The 26,586-nt window shown below is 35.5% G+C and overlaps 1 protein-coding gene, 1 long non-coding RNA gene and 1 other non-coding gene across 4 annotated transcripts in view; 1 reads left to right on the top strand and 2 right to left on the bottom strand.

The window, feature by feature from the left end:
* Nucleotides 1-1,410: 1,410 nt before the first annotated feature.
* On the bottom strand, nucleotides 1,411-15,758 carry LOC135156417 (uncharacterized). The gene is made up of 3 exons (XR_010295554.1): nucleotides 15,557-15,758; nucleotides 6,949-7,042; nucleotides 1,411-4,722 (listed from the first exon to the last, which is right to left on the bottom strand). It is a non-coding gene; the product is annotated as an uncharacterized LOC135156417 (long non-coding RNA).
* Nucleotides 5,875-5,948, bottom strand: TRNAN-GUU (transfer RNA asparagine (anticodon GUU)). Its single transcript has one exon. It is a non-coding gene; the product is annotated as a tRNA-Asn (tRNA).
* Nucleotides 15,759-19,113: 3,355 nt separating the features above from the next.
* The window catches only part of LOC129274208 (transcriptional repressor NF-X1-like), a 29,465-nt gene continuing 21,992 nt past the window's right edge, over nucleotides 19,114-26,586 (top strand). The window contains exons 1-7 of one of the 2 annotated variants that reach the window (XM_064108581.1): nucleotides 19,114-19,268; nucleotides 20,951-22,178; nucleotides 23,297-23,536; nucleotides 23,903-24,052; nucleotides 24,395-24,494; nucleotides 25,018-25,226; nucleotides 25,852-26,054. In XM_064108581.1, the coding sequence (XP_063964651.1) occupies nucleotides 20,957-22,178; nucleotides 23,297-23,536; nucleotides 23,903-24,052; nucleotides 24,395-24,494; nucleotides 25,018-25,226; nucleotides 25,852-26,054 (2,124 nt within the window). In that variant the 5' untranslated portion in view covers nucleotides 19,114-19,268; nucleotides 20,951-20,956. Of the gene's footprint in view, nucleotides 19,269-19,673; nucleotides 19,695-20,950; nucleotides 22,179-23,296; nucleotides 23,537-23,902; nucleotides 24,053-24,394; nucleotides 24,495-25,017; nucleotides 25,227-25,851; nucleotides 26,055-26,586 lie in introns of those variants that run through there. The other variant, XM_064108582.1, reaches the window with a different exon arrangement.

Consider the following 26,586-nt stretch of genomic DNA (forward strand, 5'->3'; position numbering starts at 1 on the left):
AGTCTGCCACATACGCAGCGTTTGAAGGTGTGACACTATCACTTTGTGCTGGAAGTCTGCCACATACGCAGCGTTTGAAGGTGTGACACTATCACTTTGTGCTGGAAGTCTGCCACATACGCAGCGTTTGAAGGTGTGACACTATCACTTTGTGCTGGAAGTCTGCCACATACGCAGTGTTTGAAGGTGTGACACTATCACTTTGTGCTGGAAGTCTGCCACATACGCAGCGTTTGAAGGTGTGACACTATCACTTTATGCTGGAAGTCTGCCACATACGCAGTGTTTGATGAACAATTTGCATAATAATTCTATTGAAATAGGTGTTGAAATTAGTTGTTATTGCTGACCAGGACTCTAATAATATCGTAAATGTTTGAAATGTAAAGTGGAGTCCTGTTTTCGTACTCTCGAGAGTGCTCAAGGCGCTATTAGAAAGTTAAGAAGAAAATAGAAAGGTTTTTAGCTGACATTTAACAGAATCAACAGAGCTGCAGGTTTTTATGTTTTCAGGAAGGCTATTCCAAAAAGTGGGACATGCGTAAGCAAAGTTATCAGAAGTTTGTTTTGATATCATATATTTATGAAAATCAGAGAAACATATTGAAGAAGGTTAGATGAGAAATATGTCAAAGAAAAAAACAGTAATTTTAATTTTCATTTTGTGACAGATGGGCAGCTCCTTCATTATTTTTGGTGGATATAAATTACCAATATTTTCATTTTCTCAATAATTGGAAATTTATTATATATGTAGGTTGTGGACGGGGATGTGAATTTATCATCAGACACATCAATTTCTACCTTCTGTAAGAAAAGTATTTGTATTCATCATCTTTCCTCACAAAAACTGGAATGAGTAGAATTTACATAACATGATACATTGCGAAGGTGCTCGCATTTAATGCCGTAACTTTACCTTTTTAAGAAATCATACAGTTGGTAACTCTTTATTCTTTGACAAGCTTTAATCAAACCCACACCTGTATTTTAATTTCTTTGTTATATTTTTTTCTTCACCAAAACATACTTATCGTTAGAGTAGACATATATTTTAAAGCAGTAGATATGTAAACAAATTACTGAAAATGGTACCAAGTTATGATATATACATTAAAAACCTATACTTCTTCTGATAAGAAGGCTCTGCTAATTATAAAATGATTTGCTTACGTGAACTCATTTATTTATTTGTAAAAGATCTGTATTTTAATTATCCCAATTCAATGCCTCAAACTAAACTATTATTCCGTATGTATTTTGTGTTTAGTTTTAGTTTTTTAGTTTATTTTTTAATCTTATTGAGTATGAATATCATGGTCTGTATTTCAGTCGAAGTTCTTAAATCAATCGGACAAACTTACCAAAAAACTTGACTCCTGTATTCTAAAAAAACGTGTTTTGGGCAAATTTCTTTCAGCTCATATACCAAAGTTTTATGTGTGCTAAAAGTAAAAATATTTTTGTTGAACTACATTTTTTGTGCATTCATCATGATGAAGAGCACATCATATACATTGTATTAGGAGTAGGGATGAAAAGGTGATTTTTTAAAAATATTTTTGTATATTATAATGTATTTCATGAAATGGAATTCATGTGCACTATATACCAAGCATCAGCCTACATTATTGGTGAAATTCATATAAAACACTTGAAAATTTGTAAAGCTATACAACCATATTGAAGTTAGTATATTCATTTCAATGTGGTTGTATAGCTTGACAAATTCTCAAATGTTCTATATCAATTTCACCAATAATGTGCATGTATGCTGATGCTTGGTATAGTGCACAAAAATTCTTTATGTATTGTATGGATGCTGATGTTCTGAAATTATCATAAGTACTATGTTTGGCACTGTTCTTGTGATCAAAGCTTACTGTTACTGCCAATTGAAGTGTACTGTATGCCAATACTTAATTTTTATCTTTTCTATACCTAGCATATATTGTACTATGTCGTGTGCGATAAAACTTCATACCCTGGAAATGGTGTAAAGAATCGCAAGAGCAAATCTGACCAATCAAAAAACCTTGTTTGATATAACCTACATTATGCTATATAAAGAAGATAAAAATACGCTGCATTGAAATGCACCACATTCAAATGATATATGCAATAATTACTGACCTATTTGAATTCGTAATATTGAAACGTCGCTTTATATTTTATTTTTTTTTAACTTACTTAATGCATAATGCCTACATTAATCAACATGGACATAAACTTAAAAATGGAACGTTAATACTTACACTGTATGTAAGGATTTATTAATTTGTCAAACTTCTTATCATTTGCTAAACTTCCAAGTGGTAAAGACTTTCCTACTATATTTAAAATGTTTGAATTATATTGCTAACTTTTTGTGCTTGCAGCTTCATGTGATTTTCACTTTATGAAGGCAACCTGGGAAAACATGATATATTTTACAAATTGGAAATCTTTGTTAGCATTGCATTGCTGATTTGTGATTCAGTGAATAAAATCACCCATGAAATGAGCTCTAGAGACTTTCAGACATTGAATTATTTCATTTGAATATTTCCAAATTACCATTGACTATCTTTTCCAGAAAAGGTGTTTGCAACAAGGATATTCTTAATGCTGATCAGTACCATTAGCTGCAGGCATATCGTTATCACTTTCATGAACGTTCACATATATTTCTGATAAAAATGCATTAAGGCTATTTAAAAGTATGTGACTGAACCAACATACCATTATAGTACTGAATCTAGGAAACACAGTGATAGAGTTGAATTATGAGAAATTCTAGATATCTAAACATTTTTTATTCAGTTTTCATTGATTTCCGCCTCTTCAGACGCTTCATGAAGTCAGTTACGATATGAACTACATGCATCTACCCCATAGAGCCCGTTCCCTCCCCAGATATTTGTCCCATATAGATACCAATATGATTTCCCTTGGTCCTATAATGACACACACATCATTTCGTATTGGTCCTATAGACACCCATAGCATTTTCTATTGGTCCTACAGACACCCATAGCATTTTCTATTGGTCCTATAGACACCCATAGCATTTTCTATTCATCCTGTAGACACCCATAGCATTTTCAATTGGTCCTATAGACGCCCATATCATTTCCTATTGGTCCTATAGACACCCATAGCATTTTCTATTGGTCCTATAGACACCCATAGCATTTTCTATTGGGCCAATAGACACCCATAGCATTTTCTATTGGTCCTACAGACACCCATAGCATTTTCTATTGGTCCTATAGACACCCATAGCATTTTCTATTGGTCCTACAGACACCCATAGCATTTTCTATTGGTCCTACAGACACCCATAGCATTTTCTATTGGTCCTATAGACACCCATAGCATTTTCTATTGGTCCTACAGACACCCATAGCATTTTCTATTGGGCCAATAGACACCCATAGCATTTTCTATTGGTCCTACAGACACCCATAGCATTTTCTATTGGGCCAATAGACACCCATAGCATTTTCTATTGGTCCTACAGACACCCATAGCATTTTCTATTGGGCCAATAGACACCCATAGCCATAGGCATAGCATTTATAGTGGTCCTATAGGCACCCATAGCATTTCCTATTGGAACTATAAAGATCTATGGGATTTTCTATCAGTCCCATATAGACTTCCTTACGTCCTTTTGTATCATTTTTCCTATAGACATCATAGAAGTCAATGGGTTTCCTATATACCATTTCCATATAGAACCCCGTAGGCTTATAGGTGTCTATGGGTCCTATAGAAAACTCAGCCTATAGGAATTTCGACCTGGGAAATCATTAAAAAAATTGTACAATAGTACTGACAATAGGTAATAGTAACAGGTAGCTATGCCCTTCTACATATTTCTTTTCAATTGATTGATTTATTTTTTATTTTACTTGTCAGTGATCGGAATTTATGGTACAAACATTCTTTTGTAGAAGTTATAAGCAAAATGAATCGATAATTGCCCCTTCCCAGTGGCGGCACAAACACGCAGGATGTGTATTTCGCTAAAACAAATAATAAAAACTCGAATCACAAGAAGAATAATTTGTCCATATTAACTTGAACATGTTATCCTATTGAACATATCATTTATCTATCTCAATCAACAGCCACTGCAAGCGCGAAGCGCGAGCGAAATATTAAATTTTATATATAATGACTTGAAAGATTTGCGTTAGTTACTAACATTGTTCGAGAGCTAACAGTGACCGGATGTATGAGAAATTTTCAAAATTTGAAGAGTGAAAATGCTCTTATGGAGCACTTTACATTTTGAGTAGGTCGGATGCTTATGATAACATTTACTATAATATACTCAGTTTTTCAGAATTTCTGGGGGCAAGTAGGGGAGCAACAATCCTGAGTGGTGGACAAATCCCCCCCCCCCCCTTATCCCCGAAATGTATTATCATCATCATTATAATCATCTATTTCTGCATGAAAATAATGTTGGCAGAACTACGTATTAATGGAAAAATTATTATGTACAACAACAAAAGCCCACCTCTTCTGAGTATTTCTTTTGTCTCCATTACAGTTTTTCCGACTTCTGGGTCACCTTTCTTCTTCCGCTTCCCAAGCCAACCCTGTTTCTCTGCTTTCGCTGCTCCCTTCACCACCACATCTTCCCATGATAAGAGCACAGGGGGGAACTCGTAATACTTATCCCCTTTGCCGTTCGCTGCTCCGTATCCGTTTGTACCGTTGCCATGACGACTGATAAGTTTCATGAGGAAAGAAAAGAAATATAGAACTGTAACTCGTGTGAACACTATATCAAACCATAATAATAATCACCCCCGTCATGCCCGTGGACTTTTCTCTCTCATTCTCAGTTCAATATGTTGATATACCGGTTGATATAATTATAGAGTTTGGCTAGCTGCTAGCTGTACAATTTTTTGTAGACTTTTGTTTTGGTTTGCTTGTAGGTTGTTTGTTTGTGTCTTGGGGAAGGGGTAGGTCTAGTTTAAAAATATGAAGTAATGCATTGGTAAATGATAAAAGATATGGTCTCTATAAAATCGTGGGAAAATATTAGCGGGCCTACACAAAAATGTATGGATTCAACGCACTGGTCAGTGCCTGAGGACTTTTGAATATAATGTAGATAGAAAATATATAATCTGACAATATGATAGAATGAAAATAAATAAATGAATGAAGTCATGTGACATATTATGTAACTTTAAACGATTTCTTAACTGTCAATAACATTGTTCCGTTGCTCTCCTAGTACTAATGCATGTATTAGTTGTTTATGTTGATGGTATAAAATGAATGATATAGTATGAATAATTAATGAAAAGAGAAAAAACTACAAATTTGGATCGTACACGTCATCTTGTATTATTATGCTTCATTTGTAGGCTTAACTCTAACAATGGCATATATGCCCTCATATAGATAATAATTAAGTGATAATAAAGAGATAATGAAGAGATGATAAATACGCCAATGAATCACTCAATCAATACGATTATTAATCAATAGATGAATAGATGATGTTTAACACAAAATAATTAAAACAGATAAATGTAAAAATAAAATAGAATAAATAAGAAATTATCAATAAAAGTAAAAATGTTTTTTTATGTTGATAATGATAACGAAGTAAATGATAAAAAAATGCAACAGTGGGGAATAATAACATAAAATAATAATTATGACAATGTATCGTTATGATAATGATAATTGTATAATATCAACAGCTTTGATAAAACCCAACAGCAAGTATCAGTATGCAGCCTGCAGCACGGCCACGACAGGTGGGAAGGAAATATGTTTTCTCTTTTATCTTCCTAGTGGCATATTTCAAGAATAGGAGGTAAGTAATCAATTTCAATTAAAAAAAAAAAAATGGATAGTCGCTCCTGGGTGGGCTCGAACCACCAACCTTTCGGTTAACAGCCGAACGCGCTAGCCGATTGCGCCACAGAAGCGATGTTGAAAGCGCGGAAGAATAATCATACTATATACGTTACGTACGTGCTTAACGTGCGCTATTCCAAACAAAGACTGGCAAATATCGACGAAGAAAATTGACTTGTTTTGTGAATAAACGTATGAAAGATTGCCTCCGTCCACCAATATAATTCAAAACTACTCATTGCGTCCCTTAATAATTACTATAAACAATAATAGACCCTCTTGTATGCATATTATATGTGGATTATATCCGTATGAAAGGGTTGCAGACATCGCATGGGACAGTCCGTAGTCCCATTTGATCATATTCGTGTTATGCTTGCAGACAGTCGTTGTCTACTATACAAAATTAGAGATATAGATACTATATTTGCGTATTATATATATATATATATATAGGGCCTATATATATATATATATATTGGCCGATTCGAAGTTCAATAATATCTTATTGATAAAACAAAATTTAAAAAAAAATATTAAATAAACAAATAAACTTGATTAAATATCACAAAATAAAACTTGCAAAGACATTCATCGTCTGGCATGCATGTGCAATTTTCGGAAATGCCAATTCGTAATCATGTCGTCACTTTCCTGATCGGCACTATTAAATTAATATAGGCCTATTATTAAATACATGTATATATCTTGCTTCAGATCGACTCAGATACTTTTATCGCAATTAAATTCCTTTTGAATTCCGCCGGAAATTGACATAAGTTAAGAGTTTCATCTAGTTCCAATATAAAAATAATTTGAAATTCTAGCTTACATGGGCTCGGTGTGCACTCGTGCACATATTATATGGATCCCGATATGGATATGGTCCATGATTAGATCGATCGAGGCTTGATTCTTTATTAATTTAATGCCGAATTTAGACAAGTCGAGACAAATGGATAGATAGAGATGAGGGGTACGTGAATGGAGGGGAGTGGAGAGGGAAGAGTCAGGGGGAAGAGTGGTAGAAGTAAGAAAGTGGTAGAAAAAATATATATTCTGCATTCTCACCCGTTGATCTTGCTTCTGTTTTGCTGCTTTTCAAAGTTGCTAACAAGAGGTATATTATCTGGTTCCATTGCTGCAGACGCTCCAGAAATTGTCCCTGTATTGTTCAAGTAAAGAAAAGAGCATGAAAATGCATGCCGGGCCCTGTATGGTAGTGTGCCTACAATAGTCTTAGGCTAGTCATATAATGGTTGTAATATTTGTATTAACACAAAGTTTCTATAGGCCTATAACTCTCCCGACAGTCTCGGGACGCGGACTTTTGTTATATGATCATTATTATCATTTCTTTATTTAACCGAATCATAAAAAACATACAAACAAATTACTTTTACATGGTAAAAAAAAATACAGAATGGAGCATGCAGTGATACATGTAGAACTGCATAAATATCAGGCATATATACAAAATATATTAATGAGGAACCATGTACTGTATATCTGTATATAGAGAAGAATAAAATGCCACTTTTTATCAAAGAGTGACATAATATCGTTATTCAAACAAGAATATGACTCATGTTTAATATATGAGGCCTTTCAATTATATTTCCAGCAATTCCTACTCCCGTTTTGCACGAAATAGGCCCTATACCCATAGAGTTAAATACGTATATAGGTTTATATAACTCTATGGCCCTACCCTTTTCGGAGTTCGGATTCAAAGTATACATATTTTCAAGCATGCCCTTATTATGTCAACGACAAATACAAAAAATAAAAACTACAATGCCATATGGAAATATTCATGATAAACATGTTTACATTGTCAAATCGATGAGCTCATATGCAAGTTTAAGTTTTTAGGATAGGATAACAAAAATGAACATTTTATAGACCTACCTGTCAAGCTTAAAAAGAATTCACATCCAAATAACTCCAAATTGGCTAATCTTGACTAATAGGCCCTATACTTCAGTCAATTATTGCAATAATTTCCAATAACAGTGTGTTTAAAGCACACAATATTATTCACTCATGCATCACGCAGTGTAGCAAAGAATGGAAATATGCCACTATACATGTATATATATTTTTTGTTGTAGCCCCATTGCGGTTCTTGCGAGAAAGTATAATAACTTTTTTTCTCGAACAATAATATTTATTCTATTATTAACAAAAGCAACGTGCATCCCGAACACGTCAGGGAGTGAATGTAAGAAAAGCACCCAGGACCAACAACAAAGTCATATAATTTCGTCATTCTGAGAGATAGCCTGTCGTCGGGGAAGTCAAATGGGGTCAGTCGACATTTTTGGAAGTGCAGGACAAAGCAAATATAAAATAAAGGGGTAAAGGTTAAGAATGAATTAATGCATTTTTCATGGTGCCAGGTAAAAATGGCAGAGGTAAAAATGGCAGAAGTAAAAATGGCAGAGGTAATAATAGCAGAGGTAATAATGGCTGAGGTAAAAAGAGCAGAGGCATAAATGAAAAGAGGTAAAAATTGAAGATGTGATAATGGCAGGGGTAAAAGTGGCCGAGGTACACTATTGGAAAAACAGTAGATCTACAGAAGAAAACTTAAAAAACAGGTTTTACAAAAAAAACAAAAAATAATTTTGTAAATTATAATAACAGGAGGATTTTCCACAATTTTTCTACAATTTTACAGAACAGATGTTTAAAAAGGGGAAAACAGTTTTATTACAATGAATTTGTAAGGGTACACGCACAAAATACAAATTTTATGTAATTTTACACAAATGCATGTAAGATTACACAGTGCAGTAAGATTATAGGTGTTCTCCAGACTCTGTTGCAGGAATTTTTTATTTTTAAGTATAAATTTTCTAACAGTGTAAAAAATGGCGGAGTTGAAAATGGCAAATGTTAAGATGGCAGAGGCAAAAATGAAAGAGATATGGGGTGCTGGTTTGTTAAAAAGCCGAGAAAAAAAGTTTTCACTCCAAAATGAAAGGGGATTTGGTTAAGAGGGAAAATGATACAAAAATTATTTCAACTAAATGAAGTTCTTTTAGGTAAGAAAAAGAATTACAACAAAAATAATAACAATTAGATAATGAACAATGTTTTTTCTTCTGTTTGAAAAATAACAGAGATTTGTATCAAATCTCTACATTTCAGCATACCAAGCTAATTACCAAGAGGGTGCTGCTTATGGTGTACAAAATACCCAACAGCACTTCCGCTTCCAAGGGTTATGACCATCAAGCCGTTTATATCATATTGGATGCAGTGGTTAAGGTTCAGGGTCTTCTTTTATGCAAAGAATCTAAACCAGACGGTCCCCCCGGATCGACCCCAAATTGGTTTACCAGTCAAAACAAGATTATTATTGATTTTCATCATCAGTTACATATTCAGTGCCAAGCCTGGGAACACATGCTTATTGTCATTCAAATATTCAAAAGAAAAGTACAGACGACATTGCAAAATAAGGACATTCGTGACAATCTCAACGTCTAAGCTTTCCCCGCTATGTTCTCTATGTTTTTCCCCGCCCCCTAACCCTCTCTGTCTCTCCACCTCTATTATGTCTACTCTTCCTCATTTTTGCATCGGTAAACCTGGCAAAACTTTTGATATAAAACAACAGCCAGACAAAAGGGAATGTTATAAAATGATGAGTGAGAATAGTGCAGTTTCATTTTGCTCCTGATAAATTGAATGAAAAAATATCTGTCGTTTGATTTCTTTTTAAAAAGCGTTCACGGTATACACCTCCAACGAATTCGCAAATAGCATTGTTAGGCCGATGAAGAAATAATGTTATGATGAAATGCCTAACCGTGACATGCACTTCTATAATTTAATCTATGTACATGCGGGGGCTTTTTGACAATTCATTGCATGGGGGTTTAAGACTGCATATTTTACCTAGAGCTGTCATTTTTTACCTCTCCCATTATAACCCCTGCCATTTTTACCTCTGCCATTATAACCCCTGCCATTTTTACCTCTGCCATTATAACCCCTGCCATTTTCACCTCTGCCATTTTTACCTCTGTCATTTTACCTCTGCCATTATTACCTCTGCCATTTTTACATCTGCCATTTTTACCTCTGCCATTTTTACCTCTGCCATTTTTACCTCTGCCATTATAACCCTTGCCATTATTACCTCTGCCATTTTTACCTCTGCCATTTTTACCTCTGCAATTTTTACCTCTGCCATTATTACCTCTGCCATTTTTACACCGAGCCTTTGTCATATAGGGTAGCCTACATTTTATCTTCTCGTTTTTAATGATTATTGTAACACCTGCATGCCTTTGGGGAAGAAACCATTAGGTTTTTAATCGACATTAAATCGTGAATATTATTTTAGGAGCTATTTTGAGATAGAAATAAAATCATATTTCTCATATAAACATTCTTTTAGGCAAATTATACTTTCATACATTGCAATACGACACAGCGTTCAATAAATTAAGGTTTCACGGCCTCCGATTTTCATATAATATTACATTCTTCGTGCAACATAAAACTAAATATTGGGATCTTAAATCGCTTATAGCGAGCTAAGGGTTAATTACTTTATGTGAGGCTTGTAGTTGTTGTAATGCCTTAGTTGAAGGCCCTACACTTTAATTAAGATATTGTGATTGTATTTTTTTTTCAATAAAACCTTTCAAAAATAATTATATTCAAGGCTAAATACCGAATCATGAATTTTTACATTGTTCTGTCATCCTCGACTGAAAGTTTAACTTGTAGTTCATGACCTCGTTTTATATGTTTTTTTTTATGGTTTCTCATTCATTCAAAATTGACGCCATAGACCCCTGTATACATTTATGAATGGGGGTAATAAATTAGCAAGCACTGCAATACGTGTAATTGTGATCTATGAGTGAAGTATTGTCTGAAAACATGATTGCTACCGAAATATATCATTACCAATGTCATGCATGTGAAAAAAATTACTGTATTTTTATATTTCAAATGTCTGCCATGTACGTCCCTAACTATATGAGCAATTTATGTAGGGACAAATAGTTTTGACAGAATATGGATTTATTGACTTCAAAATGCATATACACTTGTGCTGTATGAGTGAAATAATGTATGAAAACACGATTCCTAATGAACAAATATTTTCTTCTGCCATAATGGATAAAATAATACGGTATATTTTGAAATTCAAATTGACCGCCAGTATAGGCCCTAACAATATAACTTTGGTAGAATTTGGTTTTGTTTGACTTAACGAAATCATATCTCGTATATTTAGGTGATAAATACTGCATTTCGAAATTCAAAATGGCAATCATAGACCCGGTTTACGGTATATGCATGGGGACAAATACTTTTCCCGCAGTTTGCTTTGCTTGACCATGAAATGTTATTTTATGTTGCCCACTTTTGTTAAAAAGTTATAGTTTCCCCGTTCGCATCGTACATGAAACTGTTAAGAATTTGTGGCTATATATTTCAAAATACAGCATTTATCCCGGGCATTTATCACTTATACACGGCAGAAGAAATAATGTTGTCAGATCGTATATTTCACACTTACATCACAATTATAGGCATTTTGTAGTCAAGGAAAGCCAAATATTTTCAAAATTATTTGTACTAACTCAACGTGTTCACTCGTTCATATAATAATTAGGGACATAAGGCAACCATTTGGAACATCAAAATACAACATTTTATCACCTACATGACATAAGTAATGATATATCTCATTAGCAATCAAGTGTTCAGTCAGTACTTGAAAATTTTTATTTTTTCATATTTCATTAGCAATCACGTTTTCAGACAATATTTGATTAATAGATCACTATATGCATTTTGGTACTCACTAATTTTATTTCCCCAATCAATTTGAACATAACAGTATGCAGGGTCTATGGCGGCCATTTTGAATATCAAGAAAATACATATTTTGTCAAAAATAATGTTTTCAGACATTATTTCATTCCTGTTTGGTCATTTTCTATGGTGCCTAGCCTGGACGATTTAATTGTATAATATTGGAATTGGAATGCAATCATAGTATGAAACTGATTCTTTTGAAAAAAGGGAAATATAAAAGTGAAATATTATGAAATTTGAATGAACTCGTAAAAAGAATTAAAAAGTTATCAACTTATGGCTAATTTGAAAATGAGATCGTATGAATATATGAAATGATTTGTTATAACCTAAAAAAAAGGAAACCACATGGACAACTTTCCTATTCGTAATTAAGTTACTACATTATCATGTTTACAAGTTCTAGAATTGTAACTTTCTTATATAGTGTTAATTTTTTCTTCAAATTTTCAGATATTTACTTTTCTGATTTTTCAATGTAGGTATCCCTCTCTATGGGTTAATGCATTTCCCTTAAAATGACGTTTTGTCATCACATCAGATTCTGTCCATCTATATACATGTATATCTGGGGTTGCCACGCAGTCAAGCTTAGCTTATAGTGGCAACCCCTGCAACCTTCTAAAAATTCATATGTATTAATAGAAAAAACAATTTTGTTCAATGTTTTGCTTGTCAGATATACGTATATTATTATAATTTTTTTCTTTGTAATGTGTTTATGAAAAAGTATTGCAAAAACCAATAAATGAAATGGTAATAAACAAGCTGACAAAACATGTGCATCCGGGATGATAAAATTAATGAGACAGAAATTAATAAACAGCAACACAAATAATCAAGAATGGAGATAGATGTGGGGAAAGAGATGGAAGAGATAGGATTTGAGGTATAGAGGCGTCATGCATAGTGAGAGATGGGGGGTGAAGGCGGAGAGAGAGAGAAGGGGGAATGAGAGATCAAAAGAGCGAGAGAGGGGGAGAGGGAGAGAGGTAGAAGAGAGAGAGAGGGTTGGGTCTGGAAGAGAAACCGTCGTGAGTAAGAAGAGGGCGTTCTCTTTCTTTTTGTTTTATTTCTTAATTTGCCATTCCTTCACCCATTGTACATGAGATGATCACTTAAAGGTCAAGTCTACCCACGTGACCAACCAAAATGTTTATTTTAATCATAGAGAAAAATCAAACAAGCATAACACTGATAGATTCATTGAAATCGGATGTAAAATAAAAAAGATATATTTTAAATTTTTGCTTTTTTTCACAAAACTCGGTGACATGCAAATGACGATAAGCAGTCTTAAGGATCAACTCGACTAAACCATAAAAAATAAATCAATGGTTTTACCCCATGTTCAGGGAGAAATAAACCTTTGTTTCACATGACAACTAGGAGAAAATAAGATATTTCATATTTCACGTTATAGAATACAAAAGAAATAGTGAGTGTGACGTCATCAGTCCCCTCATTTACATACCGATCAGGATGTGCATAATAACTGTTTCGTAAATGTCCGTAAGCGAAACTTTAAAATGTCATAACTTTCTTATTCTACACCAAATTTTGATGAAATTTTCATTGTTATGCGTGATGGATTTTTCTCTTTTGATTCAAATCAACTTTTTTGGGGGGTTGGATTTGTCCTTTAATTGATTTATCTATCTATTCTTCATGCGGAAGAAAGCGGAAAGTCGTTCCGAGGCGCGAGAAGTGTATTTTTGGCACAACAGCTAGCCTTGTCGGTATTTTTTTTTCATGTCTGGGAACTTGGGCGCCCCAAGCCCCCACACCCATGTACACCAATGCACTTTATTGATCATTATTGAATTTTATCCATCATCGAACCGAAAGACCCTCTCTACCCCCTCACCTTTACCACCACCACAATAAAGTAAAAATGCGGGTAATATATCAACAGACTCGTTGTCGGATAACTCAAAGGGTATAATCATGTGGATAAAGATAAGTTTCTAGTATGGTATCGGAACAATAAGACGGAAAGGAAACAGAACGATTCATCAAAAAAGGAACAGGGTATGATATATCGGACTCTGATAGCTTGGAATGTCACGGGGTTTCAAAAAAGTGGAGCCCTTGAAATCATGATATGAATACCCTAAAGTAACAGGACATTATTATTGACCCATTAAAAAAAAAATCACCGTTATATCAATTTTGTGTAATTGGAAATACGTCATCCAATCCCCCCCCCCCCACACACTTTTACTGAAAATTTTCAAAAAATTCACCAGTAATATGCATGAAATTCTATAATTTTACTTAAGAAAAATGACAAGCTCGGTCGCTTCTCGTCAATGAAAGTGCCCCCCGGAACAAAACATTAACAGCATGGTTACTTCAGTCAGATCACGATGAATCATGTTGTACATGATAACTTAATAATAAAGACTAAAAGTTTGCTTGAGGTCAGCTGGACATGGCAACAATGCTACATGGTATCCATAAACATAATTATTTAGTCGATGTTGGCCTGGGGTGACTATAAATCGGTGTCAATAATTTAGGTTTGGGCCTTTAAACCTTAAATGACTTGCATAAATCTTGCACTTTTCTAAAACTTTTGTTTTTGGGGGATAAAGAAGTGATAATGTCCATTTCCTGAATGGGGGGGGGGGGGTCAACGGCTTGCCTCGAAAAGCAACTTATATTCTATTAAAATGATAATGACATAGCATGAAACAATGCCTTTGTGTTGGTGGTGCAAAGAATTCTGATTTTGGCCCCTTTTAACTGACATAGATCTCTGCACTTTCTGAAACTTTGTTTTGGGGAATCCCGAAGTCATAATGTATTATGTCCTGAAGGGTATCGGCTAGCATTAAAAGCAACTTACTTTCTATTGAAAGTATATAGCCTAGCCCTATTTCTCTCATTAAACATATACTTTTAGGGTGTTTTACAAGATGGCCCGATCGATGTAGCCGCGATCAAAATGTTCAAAATATATTATACCTTTTACCCACTCATTCACATTGCCCATAATAGTCCCTTCAGGCCTACTGCGAAACTAATGCGAGTTGCGAAGTTATTCTATGATTTGTTTTCCTTAGAACTTAATCCTATGTTGGCAGTGGATTAGACTTCATGTTTGGAATCCCGTTAATGGATCACGTGTTGCAATGCCGGGCAAATCACTTGAAGGTTTCATTTTGTTATGATCTACCTTTGTTTAAAACGCATGCGGGGCCCATCTTCATTGACAGACACTCGCTGTTAAGCATGTTGATAAAACTGATTCAACGTCTAAAAGGACTTTTTTTCTCAGAGACGAAATGATGTCATAAAGAATGGTGATCCTTGATATACCGCTCAACAAAAAAGTGATGTAACAAAAAATTAAAGTCGTTAACTTGTAAATAAGTTACACGAATTCGACTTAATATTTTGTATGCGTGAAACATCGCCAAGAACAATATCTCATAAAATCAAATGATGTTATTAAACTGTCAAATAAAAAGGTTTGTTCTAGGTTCTCCTGACATATACGATCGGGATTATTAAATCGCGTAAATTAAAATAACCGATTCACAGGCCTGAATCCCGTGATTCTGACAGAAATGAAGTTAACTATCATTAATTCACCTATTCTAATCGATGATCATATAGGAATTCAAAATCTGAAATGAAACACTCAATCGCCATTATAACAGGTTTTAAAAATTATATTAGAAGTAGAGATGGTCGTCGATTTGCCATTTATTCAAAATAGGCCTGTAGCTTCATGTGAGTAAATTTATCTTGTAATTTTGATTTTGATTTTTTTTTTAATCGATGTTCTTTTAAAAGTACGATCAAAACATATACATACCAACGTTCCTCTGTCAAGCAGATGATATGAGTCCCAAAATTATTTCTCAAAAACAGTTTGATCTGATCCGATCGAGGTCTGGGGTCTGGTCAGGAAAAGAAGTACAAGTGATCAATCCGCAACACGTATAACATGAGTGACGAAACTCGTCCAAGAAAAAAAAAATTCCTGATCGTAGCCACTGAGGCATTAAGTTTTACTCATTGAGTGCGCATGCAGTTAGCTCTATGAGCCCTTTCAAATAACTGAACCCTTTAGCCTACCAGCAAAAACTTGATCATTTAAAATGAGCAGGGTGCTTTGGAATGACATGCAGTTTTATCTGAATAGCAATTTTACTATCATGGCAAACATAATTGTCTTCAAAGAAAAAAAAATGATATGCTATTTATTCTATTTTTACTTCCTGCTGTCGGGGTCCTTAAATTAAGTGGTTGATCTGCATTAATTGTGACGTCATCAGGGAGTTGACCAATCCACTGAGCTGAGTCGTTGTTTCTTTCGTTACAGATATATTGCAAAGTTTAAAAAGATGGTTTATTTATATAACAAAGTAGTTCAATTTATAAATGTTATCACCCACAGAAAGTGTTAAGTTATGAATTGTAATTCAAAAGAAAAACGTCTTTTTGAGCATTGTATTAGTAAACGTATTAACAGCTAGCAAAATGGGAAATTATTCAAGGGCCCTTGGGAACGATTTTTCAACTGGGGTGCTGATGTAAAATTGAAAAGCAAAAAAAAAAGAGAGAGAAAAGGTTTTCACAGCAAAACGAATGTAAATTTGGTCCAGAGAAAATTGACACGCAAAAAAAGGGTTTCATCACAAAATGAAGGTCGCTTTGGTCCAGAGAAAAAAAGTTTTCACTACAAAAAATACGCCATTTTTGGTCACATTTTTCAACACTCCCAGAATACCAGGAATGGGTGCAGCCTAGGGAAAATGATACACGCAGCACCCCCTGGGGAAATCTCATTCAAATTTAGTGAAGTTTATTTATCTAAAACCAAAAACATCACATCATAATCAAAATAGGTATACATACAATGGAAATTGTTTAAGGACCCCTTTAAAAGCAAGGCTTGTGAGCGGGGCCCTGCAATATTTGACATGACTAATCTATAAAAAATATATATATATAGTAAGGTTAAGATGCTATACTACAATGGACAACTATTACAAACACACATATATACACACACCCATAATTACATCGACCCACATATTCACATACTATACATTAATGAGAAGGTCGTCGAAAAAGTACTAAATACATATTAAAGGAAAATAATCTAAATCTGTAAAGAAAGCATGTTTTTGATAATCCTTTGAACATGAAAAGAGTTTTACTATTATTCTTGGGGTGCCATGGTTCCCCAGGGCCATGGATTATCTATTTCTTCACGTTATAAAGGTTGAGGGCAATCCAGCCATTCACACTAGGCATGTATTCATTTTTATATTTTATTTTGTAATTATATCTGAGGCATTTTATTTTGCATGTTTTTTATGAATGGAAAATAAATACAATACAAATACAACACAACACAATACAATAAAATACAATCCAATACAATGAAGGTTGAGGAAAATTTACCCCACCGTCCCTCAAGGTAAACTAGGTAATTAAAACGATTAAATTGTTGTTAATTGTTCATCGAAACAATTAAGCTAAAAGAAGGCATATATCCTCCTGGGATAATTAGTCTATTGACAATATTAAAAGCAAACAATATCGTTGCTGTGCACTGTAAAATAATTATTTGCAATTACTCAATAAAATTGAGATTTATAATTTGGCAGTTATGAGTAAAATTTACTTATTTTCTTTGCATCCATTTCACTCAAGTAATTAAGTAACACAACTTAATTCAATTAAATAAAACAATCACTGAAATACTTTTTTTTTAACACAAAAAACAAATGAGGTAGTGGACTTTCGTGATTCGAAAGTCTGCTCTCCCAACGTCCCACTTTCAGTTGCATCATTTTCATCTTAGACATCTTTTATCCAAATATTAGTCCTCATGCATTATCACTTACCTGTACATGATATAGGCCTACCGACATTTATATTTATAGGCGACCAGTTCATCCTAGCAAATAGAATGATATTAACATTGTCCAAAAACCTATGTATAAAGAAATCTGAAATTTTCTGATGAGTGACTTAATTACTGGCGGGTCAGGGGGGGGGGGGCACAGCCGGCCCGTGCCCTCCCCCCCCCCCCCTTGAGAGGCACAATTAAATTTTGTAATGTAAAAATACAGTTAAAACAGAAGTGGCCCCGCCCCCTTTTGAAAGTGAAGACCTTTTTTTTTTTTTTTGCTTGTCAATTTTTTCGTGGACGAAATACCCTTAATTTTTTGTTAAAAACCCTTTTTTTTTGCTTGTAAAATTTTCTTATGGAAAATTTGCCCCCCCCCCCCTTTCGAAAAATCCTGGATCCGCCCCTGATTGGATCATCTCTAATGGGAAAGCCCCCAGGCACATTGGCGGCCCCAACCTTTGGCCCCACCTCACCCCACCCCTCCCCCGCTTCGGATCCGTCATTGTTGTCCCTTTGCCCCCCCCCCCCTTTTTTTTTTTATTCACAGTCCTCTACCCATCATGATTATAGGCTGAATGAAATGATGAGTTCTAAGATACTGCCCGGTTTGGAAGCCTATTATATTGCATCGCGGTACGTGTCTCGTCGGAGAGAGAGATATACATGCAGTGCGTCCCACAAAAAACGAAACCGAGATTTAGCGATGATTTATTATAACTTAATCATAAATACAATAGACAAATGACCTACCAATGTAAAGCTTACTCCTCTTTCATCTGATATACTGAGATAATTGAGATTATTCCTCATTCACGCATGAGTGAGCAAAAACAATTTGAAGAAAAAAACTCATTTGGCAGGGGGTATCTGAATTTCAAAAGAAAATCACATGCCTAAAAAGTTCAATATCTGCTCTTTTATTTGATACCTTAATCACAGACAATGGTCAAGAAACAAAAAAAAGTTCTGTTCCCTAGAAACAATGCTTGTATTTCGATAATTTCATTAAATAAACGTGTTTTCACCGGTTTCCCACAGGTTAACAAATGGCTGATCGTCAACAAGACGTAGTGTCAAGTGAGTTTGAACGCTAGCTGTAAACCTCTTCATTTTATGAAATTATTGAAATTCAAGCCTTATTTCAAATAACCAGAACTTTGTTATTTCTTGATCATTTTCTGTAATTGAGGTATCAAATCAAAGAGCAGATATTGAACTTTTTAAAAATTTGAGTTTCCTATTGAAACCGAGATACAGCCCGCCAAGTGACTTTTTGGTATCCCCTCTTCAAATTGTTTTTGCCCACTCATGCGTGAATAAGAATTAATCTAAGTAATTTCAGATGAAAGAGGAGATTCTAAGCTTTACAATGGCAGGTCATTTGTATATTGTATTTGTGATATAGTTATGATAAATCATCGATAAATCTCGGTTTCGTTTTTTGTGGGACGCACTGTATATATATACCGTATATCTCATTTGTAATCATCACTCTTTGATATTGCACCGGAAACCCGTTTGTGTTGCAATAACGTGAAACCTTGTTGTAAGAAATAAGTTTGGTGTAAGCTAGTTCAAACATTCTAAATTTCGCCGCTCGATCGTGAACCACTGAAAGTGAGTCTATTCAGCTCAATATTAAAGAAAGACTGCATATGTGGTAAGATAATGTCTAATTTAGGGAAAGTGGGCAACTACCCGCGTTTCCTTTTTATTTTAGAGATAAAATACCGTCTGAAGTGTATTTCACTACCGTACCGTACCATTTTGTATGCGAATTTTATTCGCACAAATTTAATAGGGAAATCACAATTCTGTGATACAGTAGTTCATTTAGCGCATGGAGTAAATCTCTTTGTTATTGTGCAAGCTTGTGATCAGTGGTTTGTGACACTGACTCGGAATGGTCTGTAGATCTAAGTTACACGTGTATTGTTGTACTCAAGTTCAAGAAGCGAATCAACCATTTTTGAGAGAAGAAGAATCAATTCTTCAACTTCAAGAAACTAGTATTAAAATCAAAATCATTCAATAAATGTAAAAAAGGAGAGACAAAGTCAAAGAAAGGTCAGCAAAGCCAAACCAAGTAAGTTTTGTTCGGGTAAACTTTTGTAGCCCGGGCTCGGAGTCGATGCGTGAATATGTGAACTTGATTCATCAAAAGAACAATGCTCTTTGCCTTAAGATTAATTAGGAATGGATTGAATTTCAACTTTTTAAGCAGCTAGAGCGGTGAATAGAGACTAGCCTATCTAGACTAAATTAGCTTTTGTCAAAAAGGTTAAGTTTGTTGTTGGATTGGCATGCAAACTCGTCCAGTTGTTGAACAAGCTTTAAAGAGAACCACCACAAAAACATGCGTAAAATGGGGTTTCAGTTTCACCCATATTTTTTCATGTTCCTTAATTTATCAATATAAATTCTTAACATTCCCCCTTTCTTCACTAAGACATATTTGACTTTTTTTATCAATTTCTATGATTCAATATAAAATTAACCTATTCTTTAGAGGTCAATATATTTTTTACAGCATTTCGTGTTCACCAGCCCCCCCCCCCCCCCCCCTTTCAGACGATTCTTAGAAATACTCCCTTTAAGGATGGAGATTGATTAGGTTTCTAACCACCTATCACAGGTCTTTCCTTACAAAAAGAAGCAAAATTAGCCAAACAATTGACAGGGAAGATAGTTTAACCATCCCTAATCAAACATATTTCTTGAAAAATTCTAAAGGCCTCCTATTCAAATAATTGTGGGGGATGTTTCTCCTTGAACTGTGCCCCAAAATAATACCTCTGCCGACAACATTGACAAGATGAATATGTAAGGAAAGGTATATTACAGCCTGGTCACACCCACTTTGTCTTTTCATTTGGTCTAATCCTACACAGTGCAATCCTACTCCGATCAGTTTGTCTTTTGGTCTAATTGCTACTTGGCCTGTTTATCCCTTTGTCTAAGTTAGGGTAGATCTATACTTATTTTGCATAATATCTACATGTACTTAGTCTAACACCTCTTTGTTTAATGGCAAAAAGAAGCTGCTGAAAACTGCTTATCTAATAAAAGAGAGCCTATTGACTTTCTAACCTCTTTGTTTAAGTAGTTAGATAATTGTGTATTTCATATTTAATTTAAAATTTAAGTAAATGAAATAATAATTAGACAAATTAGACATTTTTAAATTTTGTTAAATGCTCATAAATGTACAAATTAATATTAGTTTTTTTTATTTTGTATTGTTTTGTTTTGCACAGTTTACACAAATCAAAGCATAGTACGTTTGCCTTCTAAATGATCACAAAATGTCTGACTTATGATTTCTATTCTGTTTCATTGAAGCCCAGGATGGCAGCCCAAGAAGGATCAGACTATGAAAAAGGAGGAAGACGTGGAGGAGACAGAAACCGCAATAGGGAAGAGGAAACGTCATCAAGCCAAATCAGGACAAATCAAAGAAGTCAGCAACGATCGTCCAGGAATCACGGGCCTGTGTATGATGATGGGTATTACCAACCAGGGCAAGAAAACCAAGGACAAGGGTATTATAGAAGAGATCAAGGTGGTTTTACTAATTATGATTATGGTGAGAGGAGGAACAGTGGAAGAAACCATGACCAGGATTATGGCAGTCAAGGACGAGGAGGGTATGGTGTAGATTACTTCAGTTACGTCCATTATCCAAATGAGCAACATTTCACAGGAGATTACAGGGACAATCAAAGATGGCAAGATGACAGGTACAGACCTGATGATAGACAGGGGGTAGCGACCAGTGGAGGCAATAGGCAGGAAGATTGGAGATGGGAGGACAGCCGACATCCTCCGAGAGGTGGCAGAGGGGGTGGTAGAGGAAGAGGGGGCAGAGGGGGTAGACAGCAGTATGGTTCAAAGGGATTGGACAGAGATGCTGCAGGAGAGTTTGATAATCGTGCAGAAGGAAGACGCTATTCAGACAGTCAAGAAGAGTGGGGTAGGGATGGGAATAGGGGCAGGGGGCGGGGAGGGAGACAAAGAGGTAGAGGGAAAGGAAACCGGGAATCGGGAAGGTCTTACCATGCAGACAGAGAAATGGATCAAGTACAATCCAGACCACAAGCAAGAAAGTCAAGAGACTACCCAGACAGAGACTCCTCCAATGCTGCCACACAAGATAGGAAAGACATTGACAAATATGTATCCCATATACAAGGTACCCGATGGCAAAATGACAGGGATATCGGACAACAGGATCAAATTCGAAGCAGAACTAACTCTAATGAGGATCCAAAAAACAGTGACAGAGACAACCCAAGGAACAGATCTGCTCCAAGTAACAGAGGAAAAAGAAACGGTCAAGCAAGTAAGCTACAGAAGGGGACCAGAAAACCAAAGATATCCAAGGCAGGCAATGCTGAAACTCAGACAGGATCGCTCATTGAACAACTCTCTACAGGGTCTTATGAATGTGCTATTTGTTGCGACCGAGTCAAGGCCCAAGACAGGGTATGGAGCTGTAAGACGTGCTATGTTGTCTTTCATCTAGGGTGTATCAAGAAATGGGCTAAAACTCCTGCTGCTTCTGCTGAAGGTAATTTAAACAACATTCTTTTTTCAAGAGAGGCAATGATGGGGAATCGTCAATGTGATATTGTACACTAAACTGTGGTAAATGCATTATGACATCTTTTTTATGAAGGAAAAGATTTCCTGAAATACAGCAACCCTGTGACTTAATTATGTTTGTGGACCAGTTTAAGTGTATCCTTTGGGGGGGGGGGGCCACTTACATTGACGAGTGGATACCATGCGCGACCAAAAAAACACGTAAAAAGGATGTCTTTTTCAACATAGGGCACGTTACGTACGTAACGTGATAAGGGTGTCAAAAACACAAAAATAATGAAAAAAGGGTATCTATTTCGCTAGGATTGCTACGTGTTTGGGGTCAAATTTGCGGGGATGATAAAACAAAATTAAATGTTTTATAAAGGATGTCCTTTTTGCCCCAACACTACGTTTTTAGAGTCTGATTTGCGCGAGGTGTGGAAGGTGGGGCCGTACTAAACCAAATGGTGTGTAAAGGTAAAACCGACGACCGACGGACCCGTGACATAACAATAAAATATCGCTGTACTTGTTTAGGGGTTCATTTCAATTGCCAAGAGTATCGTTTTGTTTCCAATACTTGTTAAGGGTAGGGTTTCAGACGTCAATACTTGTTAAGGGGTGCATTTTCAGAATATGGAAAATACGTGTTTAGGGTGCTTTTCGAGACCCCATGGTCGCGCATGGTATCCACTCGTCAATGGAAGTGGCCCCCCCGGGGTGTATCCCCATAATTTTTTCAGCTTCTCTGACAGTCTTGGTCTTGTAAGATTATTACAATTTAATAGGAAATGCAAGGTGTCATTGTAAGCAACATCCATTTTCCATTGTAGGTTTATACTGTGAGACATACTTGTCAGTCTGTCAACTAATGATTTTTCCTTCCAGGATATCCACACCTTGGGCCTGTAACACAAAGGTTAGCAATTAATCGTATGCTTGATATCAATGATTAATTGTACATTGTAGTCCATGCAATCAATCATTAAAAGAAATAATGTTGTGCAATGATTGCTGAGCTTTGTGTTACAGGCTTCAGATCATTCCTTCGATATATCCTGCAAAGACTCAAATATTCTTTGTTCCACGTGTCCCCGACAGGAACCGATGGTTGGCAGTGCCCAGCGTGCAGGGGTGTTGAGATCAAGATACCGCACGTCTATTACTGCTTCTGTGGAAAGACCAGGGACCCTGTGTGGGAACCGGGGGAAACCCCTCACAGCTGCGGAGAGGTGTGTCGTCGTAAACGCCCCACCTCCTGCCCCCATACCTGTAACATCCTCTGCCACCCTGGTCCGTGCCCGCCCTGTCCTTCCAACGTCCAGAAATACTGCAACTGTGGTAAGTGCACCTGAAAGGGCAGAACAGGTTTCAATCTGAAAAACAATTCCTGAAAAGCAAGTTGTTTGATTCCAAAATGGAACCAATTTCTATAATTACAATATTTGTAATTTTGTTCTGGTAAATGATTATTATTTTATCCCCCACCACATTTCATGTAAAGATATTATTTTATCCTCACCACATTGTACTTAAAATACATGTATGGCAAGAAGTGGTACTGCATTGAAGGAGGTGGTACATTATGATTACTAAATACTTTCATTATTTTGTGTGATTAGATATAAAGCCAATTTTGAGATGTACATTACTTTATTTTAATTTTTGCCATATTTGTGATAAACCTCATTTTTTCCATTGTTTTAGGTAAGACCCAGCAAACAGTACGATGTGGTACTCAAAACGAGATTCGATGCCAAAAGAAATGTGGTAAATTGTTGAACTGTGGTCGACATGCTTGTGAGGAGATCTGCCATAAGGGTCAGTGTAGTCCTTGCGAAGAAAAAATTGTTCAAGGTATGTACTTTTGTTATAGGATGATAATGATCGAGAGTATGTCCTATCTAATGTGATTAAGTCCAGTATTTATATAGGACCATTCAGATTTTTGTTTTGATAGTTCTAAAAAGCAAATACGAATCAGAAGCCATTACAGAACCACCACCCTTAGTCAGAAACGCTCAAATTTGAACAGGTTTCTTAACCCAACATTCTGAGCAGTGTAGTATTTTAATATATAGCCCACTTGCATGTTAACATGTTTATTATTCACTATTCAATACATTCATACCGCAATAATTTATGTAATCAAGTATCTAAACAAGTTTGGCATATTCTGTGTCTGTTGTTCGATTATAGAATGTTACTGTGGTGGATCTAGCAGGGAAGTTGATTGTCAACAAGAAGTGTCATCAACCTCTACCAGAGGAAGCTATTCTTGTTTGACAGTTTGCAATAAGTAAGTTAATAAAGTCACATGAATTCAACTATTCAAGAGAACAATATGCATTTGTTTTCATTTTACAATATGCATCTGTTTTCATTTCATTAAGGTTTTTATCTCAATAGTTAACACACCCCAATCAATGATATACTTTTAAATCTTTTTATACAAATAAAAGTGCAATAGTTTTAGTAATTGATTCGTCCTTTTGTAATGATAGTAATTGTCAGACCTTTCTGACTATACTTTCTCACAGCCTGGTATATCTATGTAAAATAAACAGGACATTTGACTTGTATATATTCATGATAACTTTTGTGATAGCTTTAGACAATGGTTTATATGTCAGTTTCCTCAAATGAAAGATGTAAGAATGAATTTCAATTAACATATCTTCTCCAAACCAATAATTGTTGGTTTTGTTTTTATCATGAGACTAAACACCTTATTTTTTTCTGTTCTAACCAATAATTGTTGGTTCTGTTTTTATCATGAGACTAAACGCCTTATTTTCTCGTGTTCTAAACACCTTTTCAAGACTATTAGACTGTGGTCATCACCACTGCGAAAGCGTGTGCCATACTGGGGAGTGTGAACCCTGTAGCCGTGACCCGGCCCGTGTTACCCACTGCCCCTGCGGGAAGACCTCTCTCGCGTCCCTGGGTGGGGTAGAGAGGACCTCCTGTACAGACCCCATCCATACCTGTCTTAATAAGTGTGAGAAAGTCTTCTCGTGTGGTGGAACAGGTATGTTTTCAAAATACATTCAAAGATCAAACGTTCATGCTCAGTGCACATGATTATTTAATGCTTAATCTTATTGATTAATATGCAGTAGTGCGAGTCCTCATAACATAATTTGTCCAATGTAGTGATGCCTTTTATACACCACGCAATTAGATTTTTAAGTGCGACACTAAGTCATACTTAACTTTTTGTGAAACACCCCCCCCCTGGTCTGGTTGCAGATAGAGTTGCAAATCTGTCAGTAAAAAAAGAAAATCATGACAAGATACGTGATGAAACACTCCCCTGGGCCCCCTCCTACAAAGAGTTACAATTGTTCCGTTCAATCGCAATTCAATGGAAATCCAGCATTGTCATAATATTTTCTACAATAAATTGAAAAATTGCTGGCTTTCCATAGTTGAGGTTGATTGAATCAATCGCAACTGTTTGTAAGATGGGGCCCACATCTACAGGTGATATTGCCAAAAATTTCTTTGTATGCTATAGTTTTTAATTTGATTTATCCCCAACACTCTAAATATATGGACTCTGTGATGTCATGCTGTTAGGACAAGATCTGCTGTTGGGTCCAGCAAATATTTGTTGCCATTTAACCTTTGACCTCTGTATCGCACTTCGACAGATAAGCACATCTGTGAGCAGACTTGCCACTCTGGCGCTTGTCCAGCATGTGAGAAGACCACGAACATGAAATGCCGCTGCGGACATCGCTTCGTTGACGTCCCTTGCAAGGATATACAGGAAAGGTCAGAGGTCATTTGCGACAGGAAGTGTACCAGGAAGAAGCATTGTGGGAGACATAAATGTGGTCAGATATGTTGTGTGGTGAGTTTTGCATTAATTCAAAGGATTCTATGACCACTGTAAAAACTTGATGATCTCTAGAAGATTAGATTGACAGAAGAAGGTTCATGACATCAAGTCATCCGTATTGACGAAAACATTAATGAAATTATCATGCCCATGAATTAATACAAAAGCATTGCTATTGTACGCTTTATACTTTTCTATTTGTTTTTACTTGATTTTCTTAATCGTCGCATACTTTATATTTTTCCTTATTTCTGCTTTACCTATCTTCTTAATTAATAGGAAAAATCATATAAACAAACATTACATATTTCCTTGTAAGGAATTTTGGCAAAGAGTTCTTTCCTTGTTATTTAGGAAGATTGTTATAGTAAAGGCTGTTGTGAGGCAATGCTCTTCAGATGTCAATGTATTCATTGATAGTATAACACAGGAAAGCTGAAATGTTCAGGCCTTGTGATAATCAGTAAAATAGAGTTAATATTTTATAATTCCAAAATGTAACAGCATATAATGATCTTAAAATGTATGCATTTTCATCAGCATT

Source organism: Lytechinus pictus, chromosome 13 (genome assembly GCF_037042905.1).
Source record: "Lytechinus pictus isolate F3 Inbred chromosome 13, Lp3.0, whole genome shotgun sequence".
Classification (NCBI taxonomy): Eukaryota; Metazoa; Echinodermata; class Echinoidea; order Temnopleuroida; family Toxopneustidae; genus Lytechinus; species Lytechinus pictus.